General features: G+C 41.4%; 1 protein-coding gene across 1 annotated transcript in view; it reads right to left on the bottom strand.

Annotated features, from left to right (window-relative positions):
• LOC124777669 (UPF0430 protein CG31712) overlaps positions 1-19,847 on the bottom strand; it is an 84,684-nt gene that overhangs the window by 23,569 nt on the left and 41,268 nt on the right. Inside the window, exon 3 of the mRNA XM_047253150.1 lies at positions 6,068-6,293. Within this exon, the coding sequence (XP_047109106.1) occupies positions 6,068-6,293 (226 nt within the window). The remainder of the gene's footprint in view (positions 1-6,067; positions 6,294-19,847) is intronic.

The following is a 19,847-nucleotide window of genomic DNA, read 5'->3' as shown; positions in this document are numbered from 1 at the left end:
GGCCATGCATTATGAACAGGTGCTCAATTGTGTTGAAAGATGTAAACGCCATCTCCGAATTGCTCTTCAACAGTGGGAAGCAAGAAGGTGCTTAAAACATCAATGTAAGCCTGTGCTGTGATAGTGCCATGCAAAACAACAAGGGCTCCAAGCCCCCTTCATGAAAAACACAACCACACCATAACACCATCACTTCTGAATTTTACTGTTGGCACTACAGACACTGGCAGATGATGCTCATCGGGCATTGGCCATACCCACACCCTGCCATCGGATCACCACGTTGTGTACCTTGATTCGCCACTCCACACAATGTTTTTCCACTGTTCAATCGTCTAATGTTTACGCTCCTTACACCAAGTGAGGCATCGTTTGGCATTTACCGGAGTGATGTGTGGCTTGTGAGCAGCCACTTGACGGTGAAATCCAAGTTTTCACACCTCCAGCCTAACTTCATAGTACTTGCAGTGGATCCTGATGCAGTCTGGAATTCCTGTGTGATGGTCAGGATAGATGTCTGCCTATTACACATTACAACCCTCTTCAACTGTCTACAGTCTCCGTCAGTCAACAGATGAGGTTGGCCTGTACGCTTTTGTACTGTACATATCCCTTCATGTTACCACTTCACTATCACATCAGAAACAGTGGACCTAGGGATCTTTAGGGGCATGTAAATCTGGCACACAGGTGTATGGCTCAAGTGACGCCCAATCATTTGACCATGTTCGAAGCCCGTGAGTTCCGTGGGGTGCCCCATTCTGCTATCTCACGATGTCTAATGACTACTGAGGTCGCTGATATGGAGTACCTGACGGTAGGTGGCAGCACAATGCACCTAATATGAAAAACGTATGTTTTGGGGATGTCCAGATACTTTTGATCACACAGTGTATGTGTGGTACGTATTAAAATTAATTCCCAATAAAAAATGTCTGTTTTTCACCGAATTTTCAGGAGTGATGTAGTTGTGCGAAGATTGCATTCATTAGATGTCCTTGCCACTGCAGGCATATTTGCTTCGAATATTTGTATGACAAGTACCATAACTGAAACTGTTTGAAGGGAAGTGAGGACACATGACAGAGCGAGGGAAAGAGCCATTGTAAAGGAACCAGGTTCAAAAGTTTAACTATTTACCAATCCAAGTTGTTTGAGAAATTTAATTGCCTACCTTGTCGTCATTGTTCGCATTTGTGGAGCCACATAAGGTGGTAAATAATGCTCAATTTTCAACTGTCTATTGACCCTGTCATTTTTTTAGTCAAATATGCGTCACGAACTTTAGGGGTGATTTTCCCAAAGACGCGAGGTGGGAGGGATCTAAGTCAAAATAATGTAGAGTCTTTCATTTTAAGTTTTGCACAAGTGACCAGCCAAATATGAACCAAATCAATTAACTGCGTCCAAGACCTTCCCCCTTCAGATAGAAAACTGCAGTCATCTTTGGCTACACCAACATACAAAATGTATGTGAACGGCACATCGCTTTAAGAGTTTGTTCCCTAGTTTGGAATTTTATCTTAACTTTTTACTCATCAGTCAGTCTTCTTACAGCTTAATGGTATATCAGGTGTAAACTGAAGGTAGACGTTACTGCTTCCCCTTAAATAGTAGTGTGTTGGGTCATTTGTACATGATGTTCAGTGAAGGAGTAGCCATATTTCAAACTTGAATGTCTCAAAACTTAAGATTGAAAGACAAGTGCAGCAAATGTTATGTTTACTGTGAAAGCTGTGAAAATTTTATACAGAAGTTTCGAAATATTTTGAAAAGCTACAAACAGATGGCACTGTCATTACAACGTGTATGCCTATAAATAGAGCATCACAACTCAGAGTGCTCTGTCCCACCTTTGGAACATGAAAGGACATTAGCGTACCAAAAGAAGAGCTTGATGTATTCCATTGAACATGTTTGTTTTTCTGGCACTGGAATTATTCAGGAAAATCCAAGGAAATCTACCCAATGAATTGCAGCAGAAAATACTGAGACAGCGCCTATATGTTTCCATTCAAATTCCAAAACCACCACACCATACCTGCATGGGCTGTCAGACAAAGGGCTGACTCTGCGAACCAGATTCTCACAATGATTGATAATTAAGGGTTTCATGTTGTCTGCATCTTTTTCACAGATAAAGCATGCTTTCACCTCTATGGAGTAGTGAACAAACAAAACTGGCGATTTTAGGGTTCTCAAAATCTCCATTTGTGTGAAGCAAAACCACTGTATTCTCCCGAAGTTCCTGCCCGATTACAGTATACAGCAGAGGCATTCTTGCCCTTTTTTCACGTGAGAAATGATCACTAGTGAATGTTATGTTGCAATTTTGGAACAATTTGTTGCCACACAGTTAGCACTGAAGGATTCATGCAAGATATAGCCAGACCACATTACGTGTAACAGGTGTTTCGCTTGTTTGATGATTAATTCAGGAATAAGGTCACTGGATTGGGTTTTTGCAAATTTACTGGTGTAGGGATGGACTGGCCTCCGTACTTGCTCAACCTGACTCCTTGTGACAGCTTTTTGTGGAGCACATGGAAAGACATCCCATCATGCTGGATGAGCTTTAATGAATGATCTGTATGGCATCTGAATCCATTTCCATTAAAATTCTACAGGTTGTGATGGCAAATGACATTATTCGTTTGTGTCATATCCTTTCCATGAGGGGTGAAAATTTCGAAAAGATTGAGACATGATGGCAAAGATTGCTTGCAGAGAACAAGTTCAAATATGCATGCTGATTCTGTATGAGCTGCACCGAATACAGCAGAACATGTTAGCAAGTTTTTGAACTATTTCAAAGCTTCTGTATAATAAACTTACAGTTTTCACAATAAACTTATCTTTTGTTGCACTTATCTAACGATCTTAGTTTTTGTGATATTTAATTTTGAAATCAGGGACTCCTTTGGCGGACATCCTGTAGTTAGTTTTTCTGAGATTTCAGACCACTTATCCTTCACCAACCCACCAAACAAATAATGCTTTGATAAGAAACAGCTGCAAGCATTAACCCTGTAAGTATTTGGACTCGGCTGTTACATTTTTGCAATAGGTGAACTGCAGAAAAGGATAGTTGCTACTCATCGTATAGCAAGGATGCTGAGTTCCAGATATGCACAACAAAAAGCCTGTCAGAAAGTGAGCTTTTGGCCAACAAGACCTTTGTCAAAAATAAACACACACACACACACACACACACACACACACACACACACACACACACACACACACACACACACACACACAGAGAGAGAGAGAGAGAGAGAGAGAGAGAGAGAGAGAGACTGTGTGTGTGTGTGTGTGTGTGTGTGTGTGTGTGTGTGTGTGTGTGTGTGTGTGTGTGGGGGGGGGGGGGGGGGGGTCCATTTTGAACAAGGGCCTTATTGGCTGAAAGCTCACTTTTTGACAGTCTTTTGGTTGTGCATATCTGCGATTCAGCATCTCTGCTATATGGTGAGTAGCTATTACCCTTTTCCTAATATTGTTACATTCCATCCTGGATTTTCCACTGTTTAATTAACTTAAGTTCTTTAGATAAACTCCTTGAGGAGGACCTCCACACTAAGTATTTCTTTACATTGTAAGAAATGTTGTACCTTTAATAACAAATACTTTCTTTCCTTGCATTAATGAAAGAAGCTCAGTCTGGATGATATATCTAAGGAAAAAGAGAGCAAACTAGTATCATCAAAACTTAAATTTTTCTTCATCAATCTTGGCTATACATTATTTTGCATACAGAAACAAATCTGAGACAGTTTTGATTTTAAATGGCACATGGGCATTGCCATAAAAATAATATGTATAGCTTTTAATTACTAAAAGACAGATAGCTGACCACATGAAACATTTAGAACTGCAGAAAAAAAAACTACACGTAAAAATTATGACATTATCCTACCTTTTGGAACTATTAGTTCCTTCGTCAGGGAGGGACGGAGGACAGAATGGGGAAGGCTAAAAAGGAAAGGCAGATCACTCGTAACTGTAGAGAGAATGGTGGTCTTCTCCTTTGGTTTACCCTTGTTCTCGCTACGAGCAGGTTCCTCTTGTCCTGAGGTCTGAGTGAACAACTTTCCTTTTTCACCTTCTCCACACTGTACAATAAGTACTAAAAGCTCTGAAAGGTATGGTAATGTCATAACTTTTACTGTGTGTGTGTGTGTGTGTGTGTGTGTGTGTGTGTGTGTGTGTGTGTAAGAATTTGCCTCTGACTCACTCTTTAAATCCACAATTTGAGATTCTTTTTACTTTATTTCTTGCTTATTCTATGTGCTTTCCTGATTGCCTATTGTGTTCATTTTTATAATTCATGTTTTGTTTGGAGTTGTTTTTAAACACTTATTGTCAATGGTTCAATTAGGAAACATATTAATCAGGAAATGTAATTTCCAAGGAATTTAGTCCTCATTGGTCTATACTTAATGCGCACAAACACACACATCTACAAGCATTTAAAAACAGTTTTGGAAGTTTATATGCCTCTTTGTGACTTGGCAAATGTGCAGACAAGATAATATGTGCTCTTTCCTTACAGAATTAGAACTGATTTATACAAAAACTGATACAAATTACTGCAAATAAAAATTTATAACTTTACACTCTGCATGTTAATTACTTATGTTAAGCTGCTGTGAACTTATTTCCAATTATTTTACCAAGAAGCACAATCTAACTCCTCATTCAATCCAGATATGGAACACATGTTCAACAGAATGATGGAGTTTCAAAATGTAAATATTTTTATTGTAATTTTGAAAAGTTGGAGCAATTCCATGAGGAGCACAATGTGAAACAAATATAATCCATGATTAAGAACTATATGTAACATAATTAATTATACATTTAGTTTAATTTTACAAGATGTTATAACTATACAAGCCACAAAAAATGTTTTTTGGCTGCCACTTTCCACACACTAACTTCATTAACAGATGCAGAAAATATCAACAAAGATAATTTCATGTGCATCATACTGGTCTAGTTACTTACCAAGCTAATAGAAATACTGAATGAATTCATCAGATATGTATCAAGTGGCAACCTTGCATATGCTCTTGGTAAAACAAATGTAGGAATTGGCATATAAATATGAAAAAATGGTAGATAATACCTTGTAGCGGCGCAGCCCAAGCCTTCTTCCTCTGCAAACTGTAAACTCAGCCTCAAATTCATTCTTTAGTACTAATGATGCAGTCTTCTTTTTACAGATGATGAACCTTACTTAGGGACTGACAATCAGTCTCTGGACCCCCGGAAAAATGTTTGTTAGATTCCCCAGTAAATTACATGTATAGTGACAAGACTATGGGAAAAATATTGAAAGAAATCTATAGTTTACAAATGGGTTTAAAGATAAGGAAGTTAGAAGATTTTTTCAACGGATATAAAATCATACAGAGGACCTATTTTTTTTACAGAGGTAAAAATAATGGTTCATTTACGTTAAACAAAAAAGATGAGAACTTACAAGGATAAGAACTTAAATTCTGTCCAAATTAGTAACAATTCTCATATAAAAACAAACTATTTCTACATGCAACTGATCAATTACTGCTACGCTGAAGCTTTTAACAAGTAATGGAAATTGACAATACAATGAGGCCTGTTGTCTCAAAATAAAAGCACACTATATGTTTTTAATCCATTTCATATTTAATTCAGTGAAGTTCAAATATCCAAATATAAGCAAACTACAAAAAGAAAAACACAAAAAGTGTCAATACTTTTTCAGTCTCTTTCTTTTTTTTTTTTTAATTGCATGTCTATGGCACTGGAACTTTGTCCATATTATACTGAGAAACAAGAGCAGAAAAATCTTGTCATCGTACCACTTCTTCAATCACAAACTGGAACAGTGAAGCAGTTTAAATAAAAGAAATATTTTCAACTGTACTTCTGAGCAGATTAATGGGACTGCAGAGATATTATATGCAAACAAGTGCATCACTCAGCTCTTTCTAATGTTCCCATTAATCTGTCCTTATGCCCTCCCACAAAATTTTCTTTCCCACCCAGTACGGCCCACTCTGGCACATGCTCTCCACCTTACCTCTCTCCTCCTTTCCTCTTCCAACTGTAGTTCTCGCCGTCTTTCCATTTCTTCCATCATTTGCTTTTCCATTATTTTCTTAGCTTCCTCAACTCTCCTGAGTACTTCTGCCTCAATTTCCTCTTTTCGTTTTTCCAATTCCTCCTCAACCCTCTTCTTCACTTGCTCTTCAATTCGTTTTGCAGTTTCTTCCTCCACCATCTTTTGTTCTAGCTCCCTTTGTCTCCTACAAAATAGAAATCTATAAATTTCTGTAAAATAACATGAAATATTTGTTCTGACACACACACACACACACACACACACACACACACACACACACCTTACTGACATTTTCTTACATAATGAAATGGTTTGCATTTGAATTTATTCAATTTTCTAAGCTCATCACTTGTTAGATGGCCAACATCCTGTCCTATAATGGCTGGAATTCACAAGAAGTTCCTGTGTTCTACTGGCCTGGGCCTGCCAGATACTCAGCTTATTTAGCACAGCTCTATGGGAACAAAGGAGTTTTAAGGCCAACAGCCTGAAAATATCTCAGAAGGTTTTAAGGAGCATTAGATCGGATGTTGAGAGAATAATGTGGACAAATAGTGTGGTGTCACCGCCAGACACCACACTTGCTAGGTGGTAGCCTTTAAATCGGCCGCGGTCCGTTAGTATACGTCGGACCCGCGTGTCGCCACTATCAGTGATTGCAGACCGAGCGCCGCCACAAGGCAGGTCTAGAGAGACTTCCTAGCACTCGCCCCAGTTGTACAACCGACTTTGCTAGTGATGGTTCACTGACAAAATATGCTCTCATTTGCCGAGACTATAGTTCAACATAGCCTTCAGCTACGTCATTTGCTACAACCTAGCAAGGCGCCATTATCAGTTACTATTGATATTGTGAATCATGTACCGTCCAGACCGACGTTCACCATTAATGGATCAAAGTTAAGTATTCCACCAGCTACATCCTTTTTTCTAAATTCTAATTTCCTTGTCCTGTTCCAGACCTCACGCCAGCCCGTGTGAGCTAAAACGCGTGCCTTTCGGCCTCCTTCTAGTAACACGGTGTTGGCTCTCCTGCCAACCAAAACATTGGCGACGAGGCACAACCGCATTCTTATCGATATTGCCCTGATTGACTTGTGTAATGGCTTTGCCACAATCTCCAGATGTACTGTCCGAATTTTATCGCTTACAGAATCAGCAGATGCAGGCCTTACTGGATGTCCTTGGACAGCTCGTCCAGGGTCAACGGGCAATGCAAAACGATGCGGTAGCCGCCGCTCCACCGCTAACGCAGCCACAACACGCTGTTGCACCGACTTTTCGACCTTTTGATGCTGCACTAGAAAGCTGGATGGAGTGGTCACGCCAATTTGGATTCCATCTTGCTGCCTACAGAATTCAAGGTAATGAGCGGCAGCCTTTTTTGTTATCATACGTCAGGGTGACCACATACCTTGTGACAGTCAAATTAATTCCCCTACGCGACGTAGCAACTCTGTCCTACGAAGAAATTTTGTCTGCATTAGATGCATATTTAAAAATCAGTCAATGTAGTTGTATACCTTCTTTCGTACAAAACGTACGGCAGGTCAGACTAATCGGGAGTGGGTTGCAACCTTGCAAGGCCTTACTAGGGATTGTGCTTTTGAGTGTCAATGTGGACTCCCTTATTCAGATACTATGGTACGTGATGCAATTGCACAGAACGTTTCTGATGTTTGTATAAAGGAACAGATTTTGAAACTAGTCAATCCCTCCCTTCAACAAGTGATGGACATATTGGATCGGCAGGACACACTTGACTTTGCTCAGGAATCATTTAAAACTTCACCAGCCATGTGTCAGGTTAACCGGCCCGCCGGGTAACTTGCACGGAGCAGTAAACAGCCCTCGCGCCTGGCCGCGCCGCCAGGCTCTCAGCCACGTGTGCCGCGCAGGCAAGCAAATGCAGTGCTAAAATCAAACCCGTGGTGTGCTACTAGACATTTGCGTGAGAATTGCCCGTCACACCAGGCTATTTGCTTTTTCTGTAATAAGAAAGGACATTTTCAGAATGTTTGCCAGAAAAAGCTCAGATCGGACACTCACAACCATTCCAGGCCCTTTGCTTCGCGCCGAATTCGAACCAAGGATACTCAGGCTCGTGAAACTTCGCCCATGGAAATTCATGTAGTTCATTCCACTCCGCCCAGTGCCACTCTCTCTAACAGTGATTGTGTTCGTCCCACAAATAGTGTGCGTCGACATCGCCGGAAATCCCGTCAAGTCGCAAGTGATTATGTACCAGTGTCAGTTCACGTTGCACGAGACAGTCGCTCTTGTCGTCAGCAGGACAATAAAATTTTTGTAGACTTGGACATTAATGGCAAAGTGATACCATTCCAGCTCGATACCGGAGCTGCAGTTTCACTGATCAATCAAGACACTTACAAACTGCAGGGCACACCTCCGTTGCGTGCCGCAAATGTTAAGCTAACTAGCTATTCAGGTCAAAAGATCTCTGTGTTAGGACAGTGCAGCCTTCTTGCAACATACAAAGGACAAACAAAACTTGTGTCATTTTACGTCCTTCGTTCTTCTTCTGCAGTGAACTTGCTTGGTTTCGATTTATTTCAGTTGTTTAACTTGTCTATAGTAAATCAGGTCCTATCAGTGAACCAGACTGTGACTTCACACAGTGTTTCTCGTCTATGTGAAGAATTTGCAGACATTTTGGCACCGGGCCTTGGTTGCGCTAAGGACTATGAAGCACATTTGGAACTGAAAGTAAATGCGCAACCGAAATTTTTCAGAGCACGCAATGTTCCCCACGCATTGCGTGATGAGGTCGCAAAAACATTACAAGATTTGGAATCACAAGGTGTAATTGAACGTGTGCAGGCTTCTCTCTGGGCATCACCCTTAGTAATTTTGCCAAAACCTTCGGGAAAATTGAGACTTTGTGTGGACTTCAAGGCAACAGTGAATCCACAACTAGTGATTGCAACTTTTCCTTTACCCCGCCCGGAAGATCTTTTTGACAAACTGTGCCCGGGTAAATATTTTTCGACGTTGGACCTAGCAGATACGCACTTGAAAATACCGGTGGACGAAGAACCCCAGCGCGATTGGTGGTTAACATGCATCTTGGGTTGTATCAATTCAAACGACTGCCATTCGGGTGTGCATCCACCCCTGCATTGTTCCAGCAATATCTACAAACTGTTTGTGCATCGGTCCCTACTGCAGCAAACTAGCTTGACGATATTGTGATCTCCGGAAAGATGGAAGGAGAACATTTAGCCAATCTCAGAACATTATTGCAGGTCTTGCACACAAAGATGGATCGCACAATCGCCCTATTGTCTTTGAGTCCAAATTGCTCTCGTCTGCGCAAAGAAATTAGTCACAGATCGAGAAAGAAGCATTGGCTCTCGTATTTGGTGTTACTAAGTTTCGTCACTTTACCATCATCACAGACCACAAACCTTTGACATCGCTTTTTCATCCGAACAAGCCTGTACCTCCACGTACGGCGCAGAAATTCATTCGCTGGTCTATTTTCCTCTCGCAGTACCACTACGATATCTTGTATCGGTCCACTGCTAAGCACGGAAACGCCGATGCGTTGTCCCATTTGCCTGTTGCCGAGGATAGAACATTCGATTCCTCCGAACTTGCTTGCATGTTCATTGATTCGGAAACCGATGACATGGTTGAATCGTTTCAGATTGATTTTCGTCGGGTAGCTACAGCCACAGCTGCCGACCCTGTCCTTGCTACCATTCTGCGTTTTGTTGCTACGCAATGGCCCTTGTCAAAGTCACAGATCGGGCATCCGTTGGTTCGCCGATTTTTTGCTCACAAGGAGAGACTTTTTGTTAGACGTGGTGTTTTGCTGTTGCCTTCTGATAATGATCAGTCCAGGGTTGTGGTCCCACGCTTGTTACAGTCCTCTGTCTTACAGCTTCTCCACCAAGGACATTGGGGTATAGTGAGAATGAAACAACTTGCTCGTCAGCACTGTACTTGGTTCGGAATCGATGCCACGATTACGAATATGTGCTCTTCTTGCATGGTGTGTGCCGAACAACAATCAGCACCACCGCGGAAATTCTTTGCATGGCCAAAAGCCACTTCCCCTTGGCAACGCTTACACATTGATTTTGCTGGTCCATTCTGGAATGCTCGATAGTTGGCTGTGGTAGATTGATTCAGTAATTTTCCTTTTGTTGTCCGGATGTCTTCCACGACGTCATCTGCCACCATCCAAGCGTTATCTGCTATCTTTTGCATTGAAGGTCTTCCACAGACTATTGTTTCCGACAATGGCCCACAATTCATGTCCACAGAATTTCAGTCATTCTGCAAGGCCAATGGTATTCAACATCTGACGTCCGCGCCGTTTTCGCCACAGTCAAACGGTGCCGCTGAATGATTGATCAGGACTTTCAAGTCACAGATGTTGAAGTTAAAAGAGTCGCATTCTCGGGAGGACGCATTATTGCTCTTTTTGTCCTCGTATCGTTCTCAGCCGCGCGATGGTCGCTCGCCGGCTGAGTTGCTCCACGGTCTTCATCATCGAACCTTGTCTTTGCTACATCCGCCGCATCAAGTTCCTGTGCAGCGGCAGACACCTGCTTTTCTCCAGGCGACATTGTCTACTATCGTCACTACCGAGGTTCACGGCGTTGGCTCGAAGGGCGCATTCTTCGCTGCCTCGGACGCGCTATGTATCTGGTTTTGAGGGCCTCTGGTGAGGTGCGCCGGCATCTCACCCAGCTGCGCCTCTGTCGTCGCATGGGATCTGCCACTCGCCGTCTGCTTTCAGTGACGGTGCCGTCCGGTCAGAGCTCTGGGGACCCATCTACTGGATCGCCTCAGCCCCAGGTGTTACCGACGCTGCCTTCCATTTTGCCCCATGGCGACGCGCCGCCGCCGCCTATTCTCCCGCCGGCGATGCCCGCACTGGACACTTCACTGCAGCCGCCGGGCGCCTCCCTGGGTCACGCGCTGCCAATCGCTTCCCGTGACCGGGTGTCCTCCGACATGGAACTCTTGCCCGCTCCGGACCATATGTCGTCTTTGCCCGTCGGGTGCCCCGGCCCGATGGAGGTTGACCCTTCGGCCCCTCCTGTGTCTCTGCGGGCGCATACACCGCATGTTGGCGTGCACCCTGGAGCAGGTTTTCAGGCGTTTCCTAGCTCCCTGTGGTCCGAATGGCAGGGTGCGGGTGGCACAGCCTCGCCTGTTGTTAGGCTCCGCACCTCGTCGCATACGTCAACATGGGGTCCTCCCCATGGCGGGCAGAAGCCTTATGCCACAACTGTCCGCCGATTTGCAGGGGAGGAATGTGGTGTCACCGCCAGACACCACACTTGCTAGGTGGTAGCCTTTAAATCGGCCGCGGTCCGTTAGTATACGTCGGACCCGCGAGTCGCCACTATCAGTGATTGCAGACCGAGTGCCGCCACAAGGCAGGTCTAGAGAGACTTCCTAGCACTCGCCCCAGTTGTACAACCGACTTTGCCAGCGATGGTTCACTGATAAAATATGCTCTCATTTGCCGAGACTATAGTTCAACATAGCCTTCAGCTACGTCATTTGCTACGACCTAGCAAGGCGCCATTACCAGTTACTATTGATATTGTGAATCATGCACCGTCCAGACCGACGTTCACCATTAATGGATTAAAGTTAAGTATTCCACCAGCTACATCCTTTTTTCTAAATTCTACTTTCCTTGTCCTGTTCCAGACTTCACGCCAGCCTGCGTGAGCTAAAACGCGTGCCTTTCGGCCTCCTCCTAGTAACACAGTGTTGGATCTCCTGCCAAGCAAAACAAATAGGGACTCAACCAAGAGTTGACTCAGTGCTGGTTTACGCCTGAAGCAGACAACAGATTATCTAAATTGTCCTGAATGTCATCTTGGGTTCACAATGTGGATGTTTTATACAAATACTTAACTGTATAGTACATAGTGATCAGTCCTTAACACAACTGTCTGGTGAGCACTTTTCTGTCCCAATGGCAGCCAGCCGGCAGCAGTGCTGGCGAGGAGTAATTTCCCCTCTGCTGTGAGGTCTTTGATTGTGTAGAATTGTTACAGAGGTAACACACGTTTGTTAGACAACGGAATACACTGTACTGAGTGAAAGTGTTTAAAGTGAAATACAAGTACTCTATTTGCCACGGAGTATTCATGTGCAATTCAATAAGAGTGTGCAGAAACAGCACATGCTGTAAAGGGTATTGTCTCAAAAGGAATCTCCTGATGTTCAAGAACCTAATCGGAATACAATTCATGATTTATCAATAAATTTCATGAAACGGAAGGTGTTCTTTACTGGAAACAGACAATCGTGCGCAGTACTTTCAGAAGAAACTCTCGATAACACTGGGTGTGCTCTGGAAAGGTATGCTAGAAAATCAGTTTGACGTCTTCCTCAAAAAATGAGAGTTTTCTATGGCTCTATTCAAATGGATACAAACTTACTGAAGTTACCACCCTATAAAATAACTACAGCGCAAGATCTTAAATTTGATGATCCTGTAAAAAGTTTGTGGTTTTGTGAATGGATTTTGAATAGGGTTCGACACAGAAACTGCCCCTCACCTAACTTTTTTCTCAGACAAATCACAGTTCCACCTAAGTGGATATGTTGATTCACGAAACAACCATTACGGGAGTTATGAAAAGCCTAATGTAATACATAAGACACCCCTGCATGATCAAAACATAGGAGTGCAGTGCAATATTGTGGTGAGAGGCAAGAGGCCCACTATTTTTTCCAGGAAACAATTAACAGCAAGAGATATGTGGAAAACATTCTGCAGCCTTTTTTGGACCGATTAAAAGAGATAACAAGCTTTTGCGACCTTTCAGTAGGATTGTGATGGCACATACAGCCCTCTTCTCGTTGCAGGAAATTCATGACTTATTTCGTGATAGAGCCACAAATGGCCTCCTTGTTCTTTTGATTTAACCTCTTGTGATTTTTATCTCTACAAGGGTGGGGCAGAGGGCACGGGGGTGGAGTGTGGATGGGCTTGCAATAAAAGGAACTTAAAACTAACATTCATCAAGAACTTGTTGCCATTTCGCAGAGGGAACTGCAGAGTGTAATAAGCAATTTTCTAAGCAGGTGTCAGAAATGCTGGAACAACAAAGGGCAGCAGTTCCAGCATATCATTGCTTAATAAATGTCAATAATTTGCAGTTCTTTTAAGAGTTTGTCTCATATGTTACATATAGCTTACTCAAAAAACTGTACAGTGCTTACTGCAGACCACCTATCATCCTGCACAACAGGCAGCCACATCGCCCAGCCGCACGCCACAAAAGCGGCTGCATGAATGATTGATCACACGGTATAATGACTGCTAAGGGGACTTTGTATTTTTATAGGGACAATTGTAATAATATAATGAACAGATATGTATGTACACAACGCAATTGACCTAAAACGGATTTGAGCATCAGACGACGAATTGCTTCAAGCACAAATGAGTTATAGAAACATTTCTTGAGGCACCAAGACTATTTAGTACATCACAATGAATATCTGCATTATTCTGAATGCCTTCTCTTTGGCTCTCTTTAATGCACCAAGTGATTCTTCCAAAGTTATAGCATCATTAAGCACATTATAACTTCATCCATAACTTGCCTACTTGATATTCAGACTTCATAGTATTACAATTCAATTCAGAAAATTTTCTGAATTTGTAAAACTATATTTCTATAATTTGAAAAACAAATTATTTTTCATTCTGTTTTTAATGTAACCTTTTCTAACTGTCACTGCCAAATTACTGCATCTCTCTCTAGTAAGCTACTTTCAGTTAATTTAGTGACCGAGAGTCACGTAAACTGCTGTCTTACAGTTACTTTTTTGACTGAAATACAAGTAACTTCTTTGATAGCACAATAATTGACCAACACGTCTCTTAAATAAGTGCTCCTTCACCACATTACAAAAATAACCGATTTTATGTTAACTGAAATTCAACTACCAAAACTCTGGTGCCAGTGAATAAAGTAAACAATGAATAGTAGCACCACTATCATTACTTCATGTGGAGCACCAAACATGAATTTTATGAACACACAATATAAAGTATAATAAGTGCCTCCATATTCTCCCCTTCCTTCAATAGGACAGAAATGTGGCACATGGGCATCAGAGCTGTTGAGTTCGTGAGCCACAAGAACTCACCGGCTGGCTTACGTTAAGCGCCAGGACAATACAACTGGTCAAGACAACGATATCATGCAGGGGTGTGTGTGTGTGTGTGTGTGTGTGTGTGTGTGTGTGTGTGTGTGTGTGTGTGTGTGTGTGTGTGTGTGTGTGTGTGCTGTACTAATTAACTTTCAAGACGGACTTGAAAACTTAGCAATGTTGTCATTCTTGTTAATAGAAACAGTTCAGATTTCTAAAGTGTTCTGGTACTGGGAAGGGTGTATATACACACAACAAGAAGAAAATAATGAATTATGTACGAACAACTAATTACTGGCTACTGGTACATTTTGTGACCTGTCAAAGCAACTGACTGCATACGAAACAATATCCTTTTAAATAAATAGATGTGCACATTTAAGCACTGCTTCCGGGACGGGAAATCCACCAGCTCTGGAACAGAATCTGCTCTGTGGATTAACAGTGAGAACTGGTGCACCTGCCAGCCTGGATGTGGTTTTCACACAGTTTCCCACATCAGACTAGGTGAATAATGGGCTGGTATCCAAGTCCCACCTCAGATACACAATTTGCAAACATTTTGAACACTTTTGCAGACTTTCACAAAAATTAAACTACATGCAGCCAATTGGTATTTACATGACCTCTCCCAGGGGGAAGGGGTGGGGGAGGTAATGGGATGGCAAGAAGGACACCCGGCCACCCCTTAAATTAACCATGCCAAATCCATAACTACCCATACCAACCCACTGTAGGTGCACGGCAAGGGCAGGAGGAGGAGAAGAAGAAGAAGAACGAGGAGGAGGAGGAGATTATTACAGTGCAACAAGAAAGGCTTCAAAACTGTTTAACTCCTTTGTCTGACTGGATACAATGGGTGTCAATAGGAAAGAGACTCAATATAAGCTATCAGGTGTCATCCAACTGGGAACCAATTACATGTTGTGTTCCACAAGGTTCCATCCAACAGCTTTTACTTTTTCTTATGTATATCAACCACCTTTCATCTGTGAAATTACCAGACACCATTTTTGTTTTGTTTGCAAATGATATAAACATTGCAATAAATAGCAAATCAAGTATAGTCTTAGAATGATTGGTTCATGAAATTTTCATGGCTATTAATAAATGGTTCCTAGCCAATTCTGTATCACAAAAAAAGCACACATCGTTTGCAGTTTAGAACTTAAGAGGTTTCCTGCCAGTATATACCTCAAATATGACAACAAGCAGCTAAAAGAAGTTGACAGTGTTCAGTTCTTGGGATTGCGGCTGGATAATAAATTCAACTGGGAGGAGCATACTACAAAACTGAAGCACATAAAGAAATACCTATTTGCAATGTGAATGTCGTCAGGCATAAGGTGATACTGTGAATTAACAAGCATTTTGCTCTCATTTAAGTATACGGCCAAAAGAGTCAGCCTTCAGGAATTGTGAAACGAACACTGTCATCCAGGACCGTGTGCTACAAAGAGCACAGATTCACCGCAAGATGGGGAAACCGTCTATTGTGTTGAATGAGGCCTAAGCGCTGTAGTGTGCGAGTGAGACAGACAAGAACCTACGTCATAGTACATTAATGAAAACTATTTAATTCAGGGAATGAAGCCACAGTAAATTTAATCTACAATCTTTCATAAATTTTCATGGTAATCCCAACAAAACTTGAATATTGTTCATATCTATAACAGTCTAGGATTTACTGTTAAAGTGAAATTAACAAGTTTTGTAACAAAGATCTGAAGGCTAAAATCTGAAAGCCTTGGTCGATCGTAACGATTAACATTTCATATAGAAGCGCATCATTAAAATGACAAATATTGTAAGTACTATTGTAACTTTATTTGTTTAAAAGATATAGTACATTAAAATTATCTGTACTTTTACTTAAGCATCAGATCATCATTTCCTCCACACAAAACACAGTGAACAATGATAGCACACCACCTTATTGAATCATTAGGTAATAGAATATTTGTTGGAAAGTTTATTGCATAATAGTTATTTTTGTTCTTTATTTATTAGAAAGCACAATGATGCAAGGCTACCGGCCGTGACATTCAAAGTTAAGGAGGAAATTGTATTGGTTTTATGAAAATGAATTTAACTTTTATTATGTAATGGATATTATTGTTACTTTATTTAGGATGTGAAAGTGGTCAAGCTTTGATTATTTAAATATGTTAAAATGTAATATAATGTAGAATAAGCTGTAGCCAATTAGATGGATGGCTTCAGGAAAGAGAACTGCCCTAGTCAATTGAGCGAGGATATTCGGCATGCGGGAAAATGCGGCCAACAACAGGCAGAGAAAGGCAGTTCAGCTGGGGGCACCTAAGTGGACAGTTCTGGTCTAGACACCAACCAGAGAGGGACAGTTCGACAGTTCGGATTGAGACGTGAAAGCGGACAGTCAGTCTTTAGGCAACTAGGAAGTGAAACGACTTAGAAAATGTCACGTTGTGTGGTATCATGGGACTTAGTCTCTGAGTGGTGAGCAGCCGGTGTGTAAATGATGAGGTGGAGTATCGGACTTGTGTTTTGTGATGAGACTGTGAATGATCGAACTGTGTCAAATGGATATGTGCTTTTGTGTAACAGTCACTCTAAATACGACCACTTTCACTATTAGTTTGCTTTCTGAATAACCATTACTCTAACCAAATCGCAACTGTGTGTCCTACGTCATCTAGTTCCCGATATTATTATTACGGTTATTATATGTTATCTTAACTTTGTTTTTCGCAAACTTGCCATCAGCCAGACAATTTAACCAAAGGGTCACAAGTATCTAATTTAGAGCATGTAATGCGACGTGGGGTTCAACCCCTAGACAAGTCTGAGCCAACACATTTCGATGAAGGGGAACCGCATTTGAGCCCAAACATCTTTGGGATGTCAGCTCGCAATATAAAAATAAAAAGCTGGCGTACTATGTTTACTTTCATTCCATAAGGCCACATGAGATTATTTTTTGGGGTAACTAATCAACCCAATCTAAAGTTTTCTGAGTCTAAAAATATATAATAAGATTATATATAAAAACAAAGATGAGGTGACTTACCGAACAAAAGCGCTGGCAGGTCGATAGACACACAAACAGACACAAACATACACACAAAATTCAAGCTTTCGCAACAAACTGTTGCCTCATCAGGAAAGAGGGAAGGAGAGGGGAAGACGAAAGGAAGTGGGTTTTAAGGGAGAGGGTAAGGAGTCATTCCAATCCCGGGAGCGGAAAGACTGCTTGTGTCTGTATGTGTGGATGGATATGTGCGTGTGTGCGAGCGTATACCCGTCCCCCCCCCCAAGGCAAGTCCCTCCGCTCCCGGGACTGGAACGACTCCCCACCCTCTCCCTCCTCTCCCTCAAAACCCACTTCCCCTCGTCCCCCCCTCCCCCTCCCTCCCTCCCGATGAGGCAACAGTTCGTTGCGAAAGCCTGAATCCCGTGTGCATGCCTGTGTTCGTTTGTGTGTCTATCGACCTGCCAGCGAATATAATAAGAATTTTATATATATATAAAATAAGAATTATTTGTGGTGTGAACTCAAGAACATCCTGCAGAGGCCTGTTTTGGGAACTAGGGATACTGACCACTATTCCCATAAATTTATTCCTTAATAAAATTTGTCATTAAAATACACCTCTCTTTTTAAAACCAATAGTGCAGTTGATTGAACAAATACTAGAAATGAGAATAATCTTCACAAAGATTTAAAGTCACTTACTTCGACCCAGAAGGGTATCCATTATTCACGAACATACATCTTCAATAACTTGCCAGTAACCAAAAAAAAAAAAAGCTTAACTACTAATAAAGTTCAGTTTACGGAGAGCATAAACGATTTGAGGCCAACTCCTTCTACTAAAAGTTCTCAGCAGAATGAACTGATGCACATATGTTACTAATAACATCAAATAATGTATTGCATACAGAGAAACTGAATATTCTAAAAACTATCAACCAATTTCACTGTTTTTTCTATCCAAACAAAATCTTAAGACAGGCTATCATTAAAACAACACGTGTATTGCCGACTCTTTTCTCACACCATCACTTCCATCTTGAGAAGGAAACCACATTTCAGATCATCATTCTAAATTATATTAAGATAGTAAGAGATTAGAATAGCATTTAACCACTCACCACAAATTGCTGGTGAAGCTTCCACGCATTATCAGAAATCTTCTCCAAAATAATAGGTACAACACCGAGTTTATGGGCATACAAATGTGTGATTAAATTAAAGAATACATATAGTTCACCATTACGTAGTGCTCACCCTTTACTGAAATGACCAGTACATGCTCAATGATGCTACTAGGTACATATCTAAGCTGACACTGGAGCAATAGTTGCCAAAGAGAGCACATTTGTGGAAGTGGAACAAGAACTTCCTCAGTCATCTGAAACCTTGAATCGATAGTACATAGAAAAGCAGCTGAAACTGAAGATCTGAGATTTTCACCTTTACAGCAGATAAGCCAAAAGGAAGAGTTAGTCTAATGGACAGAACAATGGTGCATTATCCTATACTCAACTGCCAGCAAGCAACTCCAGAACAAGCCCTAACTTCTCAACAACTTTGTTCCAACATTAAGTTTAAAGTCAATGGTAAAACAATATATTACAGAAGTTAAGCAGTACAAAGTGTCATGCAAAATGAAATCGTTGCTCTAACCCTGAGGTTGTCCCGGGGGAATATACTTGTCTATCATAGTATTACCGTATTTACTCGAATCTAAGCCGCACCTGAAAAATGAGACTCGAAATCAAGGAAAAAAAAATAAATAAAAAATTCCCGAATCTAAGCCGCACCTGAAATTTGAGACTCGAAATTCAAGGGGGGAGAGAAGTTTTAGGCCGCACCTCCAAATCGAAACAATGTTGGTCCATTGTAATATGACACACAATTTAGGTCGAATGAATGACGATACAGCTACAGTAGTTTGGTTCGAGTCGTAAGCTTAGCAGTTAAGCTATACCAGGTAGCCATTGCTATGCATCAGGCACTCCGTCCGTATTTATACGGGTACCCTTCCTTTTTCACGTGCTTCGTCTGGTTTGAATTGATTGCTTATTTTTCTATGATATGATAAATGCCGTTCTCTTTGTTATAGGTGTTTACGTCACTCTAAGCTAAAAATGTATTACTATACTGTGTCATGCATTGTTTGTTGCATTCTGTGTTTACGGCCTCTTGCCCTCGCGGCATGGCTTGCTTTTGTGCACTCTATCGCCGCTCACAATTAAGAAAAAAAAGAGAGGAATCGTCTCATTAGCGAAACAATGGCAAGAGACTGCTATTTGTTGTTACTTACACTGCTGCTTGCTTTGATAATGATCAACAGGAACCAAATAATAGAATTCGTATGATGAATATGTTCTGAACGAGAGTTTAGCGAAAATTTTTCTCCGTTTGAAAATTTTTGCAGACGCCTCTTTAGTACATTACATTCTGCACAGAAATTAGAGTCATCTTAGATTTAAAAATCTAGTCAATTGCCGTGCTTCATTTCTGACTGTATCACCATTAGGCACAAGAATAAAACGAATATAAACATGACATGATATGGATATTCTTCCG

This window comes from Schistocerca piceifrons, chromosome 2, assembly GCF_021461385.2.
Source record: "Schistocerca piceifrons isolate TAMUIC-IGC-003096 chromosome 2, iqSchPice1.1, whole genome shotgun sequence".
Taxonomy (NCBI): domain Eukaryota; kingdom Metazoa; phylum Arthropoda; class Insecta; order Orthoptera; family Acrididae; genus Schistocerca; species Schistocerca piceifrons.
This window is presented reverse-complemented; position numbering and strand designations above follow the sequence as displayed.